Source organism: Meriones unguiculatus, chromosome 19, assembly GCF_030254825.1.
Source record: "Meriones unguiculatus strain TT.TT164.6M chromosome 19, Bangor_MerUng_6.1, whole genome shotgun sequence".
Lineage (NCBI taxonomy): Eukaryota > Metazoa > Chordata > Mammalia > Rodentia > Muridae > Meriones > Meriones unguiculatus.
The window spans coordinates 40,562,622-40,567,704 of record NC_083366.1 but is presented as its reverse complement, the minus strand read 5'-3'; the positions used below and the strand labels follow the sequence as shown (position 1 = coordinate 40,567,704).

Below are 5,083 nucleotides of genomic sequence, written 5' to 3'. Positions count from 1 at the left end.
TCTTTTTCAACAGGATGTCTTATCCATGTGTCTCTCTACCGTTAGTCATCTGTAGAATTAATTCCCAACCGCTTACTTTCACTCTGGGCTTTGCTTTCTGTATACTAAACTGCATCGCCTTGGCAACTCCCGGAACCTTGAAGGGCGGCTGGATCTTTTTTCTTCTTTTCTTTCACTGGATCCAAATATGGATTGAAGTGTAAAAATGCAATTTTTTACATGAACTTTTCAACAGATTCAGGATGTTTGCTATTAGATTGGGCGCAAGCTTTAACTTCTGGCATTTCAAAATAGAGCGAATTCTGCTTTAAAAAGAAACAAGCAATCTAAAACATTTAAAAAGAAAGATTTGACGTACGGAGCTCGAAAAATTATTACACAATTCGAGCTTGACCAATGGGAAGGTAGAAAGTCATTTGTAAGCTCTGACCAATCCGACAGCTTGAAAGTAAGTCTTAATTTGCATAAGACTGCCTACAAATACACAAACAAATGCTCCTTAGGCTGCACTTTCTTTCCCTTGCAAAGAAAGAGATCCGAAGATGCCCGAGCCCGCGAAGTCCGCTCCCGCCCCGAAGAAGGGGTCCAAGAAGGCGGTGACCAAGGCGCAGAAGAAGGACGGCAAGAAGCGCAAGCGCAGCCGCAAGGAGAGCTACTCGGTGTACGTGTACAAGGTGCTGAAGCAGGTGCACCCCGACACGGGCATCTCGTCCAAGGCCATGGGCATCATGAACTCGTTCGTCAACGACATCTTCGAGCGCATCGCGGGCGAGGCGTCGCGCCTGGCGCACTACAACAAGCGCTCGACCATCACGTCGCGGGAGATCCAGACGGCCGTGCGCCTGCTGCTGCCCGGGGAGCTGGCCAAGCACGCCGTGTCCGAGGGCACCAAGGCCGTCACCAAGTACACCAGCTCCAAGTGAACTGGTGTCGGCTCTCTTCCCGACCCAAAGGCTCTTTTCAGAGCCACCCAACAGCTCACAATCGAGAGCTGTGCACTTGTGCGCTGACAACAGCGACCCGTTTCCATGCACGGGGCGATGCAGGCACGCCTTCAGTTTAAATTAGGCAGTTTTCCTCTGTGAAGCTGCCAAATGCCCATGTATCCCCCTACTAGGGGGCACGTACTTCCGGCCGGTTAATAACAATGAGGTCGGGACGGTCTGCTTCCGCATCTCACGCTCGGGGAAACTCAGTTCCGGGTTCTTGTTTGAAAATTAGAGCCCCGGCACCGGAAGGCCGGGTAAAACTTTGCTAAACTACAGAAATGCTTTCTTTCCCGAGGTCTAGTTCCGCCCGGGACGCAGGCTTCCGAGCTCGGCCCGTGGTTGGTTCCGGAGGCTCTGGCCGCCATCTTGCGCGGCGCCGTCCTGCGCGGAGGATTCGCTCCGGCTCCGCCCCGAAAGCGGAAGTCCCAGCCTCTCCTGAGCCTAGTCCTCGCTTCTTCCAAAGACCTCCGGGCCTGCAGCTTTCCAATTGCAAAACGTCCCCCTATGCACGTAAGGATTAGGTTGTGGGAGAAGCTACAAGAAGAAAGAGAAACGTTTACTTTTTTTTTTAATTGCAGGAGATGGTGAAAGGGGGTTGTGAACAGGAGAAGGGTAAGCAGGCCTGGAAGCATTTAATTTTCTTTCTTTTCCTAAACGGCTGGGTATTTTTTAAACACCAAGAAGATTCCCAAACCCCTCTCGTGAGTCGTGAGTTTTTGTGAGACTTGGAAAAAGAAAAAAAATCTAGCATTTAGCCCTATCACTTCTTTGTAGTTAAGACTATGGAATGTTAGGTGTGGTTCTGTGGCCTCCGTCTAAGTTTCACCTATGCGTCCCAGCAGTGAGGGACCCTGACCCAGTCTTGTGAGGAAAAACAATATGAAGTAGGAGAATCAGGGGTGCTAGGTACGGAACTAAATGCCCAGTTCCTTTACCCCACCTCCCGGGGCGGGCCTTCCAAAGTGAATACAAAGAAACTGTTAAGGGTTCAGGAATAGCCCCTCAGTGACCACTCACACATCAGACTCAACAGAAACTGACCGGTCAGGGCCATAATCTGGACTCGGGAAACAGCCTGTGATGTTGGTCTGCTCCTAAAGCAGGGTTTTTTTGTTTTTTTGTTTTTTTTATTTAAAAAAAAAAAAAAAAGTAACCAAGTAGCAACCGGGTAACAAAACTGTAACCAGGTGTTGGGGGTGGGGAGAAAAGCAACTAGGTAACAAAACGCAACAAAGTATCTAGCTGCAGGAAGCAATTATATCATTTTGACTAGCTAGACAAAGCGTTTCTAACTGACCTTTAAGGTAATTGGTTCGGCCGTTGGGGGACTTCATACAGTGTCCGCGTAACAAAGCATACAAAGTTTGAGAAATGAAACCTTAGAGACATAATCAAAATGGACACTTGGAGACAAAATGGCTTCTGATATGCTAAAGGCTATAGCAGGTGTTAACAGAGGAGCCATAGTTATGCTAAGAAATAAAGTAGGTGTTAACAGAGGGCCTATAGAATAAAGCAGGTTACAACAAAACTGTCCATTTCAAAGTAACAAAATTGCACCTGCCATCCAGGAGGCAATTCAGTGTGTAGTTACCTGCCACCAAGCCTGAATACCTGAGCTGTATCCTCTAGACCCATGTTGTGGAAGGAGTGAGCTCCGGAAACTTGCCTTGGGATCTACACAGACATCCCATGACAAGTAGGGCACGCACAAATAAATGTAACTTTTTTCTCTGACTTTTTGTTTGTTTCTGGTTTTAGCTTTGTTTTTGTTGTGACAAGATCTACAGCTCCTGGTACCCTGAAAGTCAACCTTGAAACTCAAACTCTCAGGCATCCCCATGCTTCACCATTCTAATCAGGAAATTATAGGTGTAGGCCACCCCACCCTGTGCTGTGCATCTATGCTTGTTTGTTTGGGGCTTTGTTCTATTTTTCTGTTGCTTCTTGAGACTGAGTCTGGAACTCACTAGACCAAGCTGGCCTCAGAGACTTCTGCCTGCCTCCGCCTCCTTGAGCACTGGGATCAAAAGTGTGTGCCTTCCTCCAAGCAAACATTTTTATTTACTCCTGTGCAGCCTGCTCAGAGCCTTTCTGCCATCCCCACTGATCTTAAAATCTCAATTGCAGTGAAGTGGTGCTCTGCAAAGTAGGCCTCGTCTAGCTCTCTGTGAAAACCCTCAGGAGATTCCTCTCCGGTTATTGCACTGTTTTTGTTGTTCTGTTTTGTTTTTAATATTTTCCCACTGTTTGAAATTGACCATGACCCCTCCATCTCTGTTTGGTGCAGATTTTCTCTACCTAAGCTACCTTTCAAGGCCTGGGCAGGCTGCATAGCAAGATCTACTTTAAAATAAATATGAAAACTGAGGGGGGGGGGTGTGACTGGACTGTAGGGTGATGTTTCTCAAATTTGAGCGGATGAGAGCATTGCCTGTTGGGCTTGTCGAAGGACATGCTGGTGATCCCAATACCCAAGTTTCTGTTGTCTATGGGGTCTAGGTCTCTTTTTCCTTTTTTTTTTAAGTTCCCAGAGGGAAGGGCTGAACTGTCACCTAAAGCAACTGACCTGAGAGCCTGTTGAGCTGACTTTCATCCCTGAAAATCGTGTAAATGTAATAAACATATAAACAGAAAAAGATAATAGTTTCTTCAAGTTCTCAAGGGACACTGATGTTACTTTTCTGATTCTTTAGGAGCATCTGATAATGTAGACCAAAGCTAACAAAGTCCTAATCCATGTGGAATTTTCCTTATGAGAAGATGTAATATTTATATGTCAAACTATGATTTTTATTTTACAGATTAAAAAGTTACAGAAAGATGGACGTAGTGGCACATGCCTTTAATCCCAACAAGTGGGAGGCAGAGGCAGAAAGATCTCTGTGAGTTCAAGGCCAGCCTAGTTCAAGTTCCGAGACAGCCAGTGCCCTTACACACAGAAACTCTGTCTCCAAAAGAACCAAAAGAAGTTATAGAAAGCTCCAGAGCAGGGAACTAACAAATTCAGCTTTCTTTGGGTTTCCAAGACTGAATTAATCAAATGGTTTGGTTTGGTTTGAAGAGCAAATAGCTTCTATACCTCAAGGGCCTTGAACTTTGATCCCCTGGTCCCTACTTCCTGCATGCTGACATTAAAGAATGCATCACAGCAGGCCCGCGTTTGTGCAGTACTGGAGCTAAAGCCCTGTGCCTGTCTAAACAAACGTTATGCTTTGAACCACATTCCCAGCGCCCACCTTCCATGCCTTCTCCCTCATCCAGAAGAAAAGACACTTGTACGCATAAAACGTTAATAGAAACAATAAAGGCAAAGAAAGAAATAAAGAAAGGAGAGAGAGAGAGAAGGAAAGAAAGAAAAAAAGAAAGAAAGAAAGAAAGAAAGAAAGAAAGAAAGAAAGAAAGAAAGAAAGAAAAAGAAACCAAGAGAATAGCCTCTCTGGCCTAGGTGGAAAGGTAACATTTCTAGGACCACCCCTATGGTAGTTTCATGTGAAGCCATGCTAGAGCTACATAGAATATTTTACCACCCCCACCCCTAACGTGATTCTGTCAGGTTGAACAGCCGTGAAGTTTTACTGGATCTGCCCAATTTCTTAAACTGCAGTTTATCCCTTTTTTCCTTTTGTCTCAAGTGCTGGGCAGAACGTGATTTTTCTGTTACTTTGTAGCTGTATGTCCATCACCCACACGCTCCGAGGCGGCATCCTCTGCAACTGGAGTTACAAATGTTTGAAAGCCACCATGTGGGTGCTAGGGTCTCTACGTAACAATTACTGTATCAAATACTTATTAAAAGATGTTTAAAAAAAAGAAACTCGATTGTTTCGTGCTAAGACTTGAGGCTAAGCACTATCCAAATTATAATTGACTTGTTCCCTAATAGAAAGCTAAAAACCTCTGGAAATTGCACTAATCCTACATAAAATGAGCTCTACAGTACCTAAAAACCTAGTGAGTTAACATGGAGGATACACTGGGAACCCTTCCCACTAATACACTAGGATATACCACCCCGAGAGTGTTAGCAATAACAGTTAAACACCCCGACTCTTAAGAGAGCGAGTTCAGCCCTTTTAAGTGAGAAAGTGGGT

The 5,083-nt window shown here is 45.3% G+C and overlaps 1 protein-coding gene across 1 annotated transcript; it reads left to right on the top strand.

Moving 5' to 3' along the window:
• Nucleotides 1–509: 509 nt before the first annotated feature.
• Nucleotides 510–943, top strand: LOC110553101 (histone H2B type 1-C/E/F/G/I). Its single transcript, XM_060373061.1, has one exon. It carries the CDS (start codon nucleotides 543–545, stop codon nucleotides 921–923), a length of 381 nt encoding a protein of 126 aa, XP_060229044.1. The 5' UTR covers nucleotides 510–542; the 3' UTR covers nucleotides 924–943.
• The last annotated feature ends 4,140 nt before the right edge of the window (nucleotides 944–5,083 follow it).

Excerpts from the sequence above, each read along its gene's own strand:
- LOC110553101 (XM_060373061.1), top strand. The coding sequence starts at position 543 with ATGCCCGAGCCCGCGAAGTCCGCTCCCGCCCCGAAGAAGGGGTCCAAG.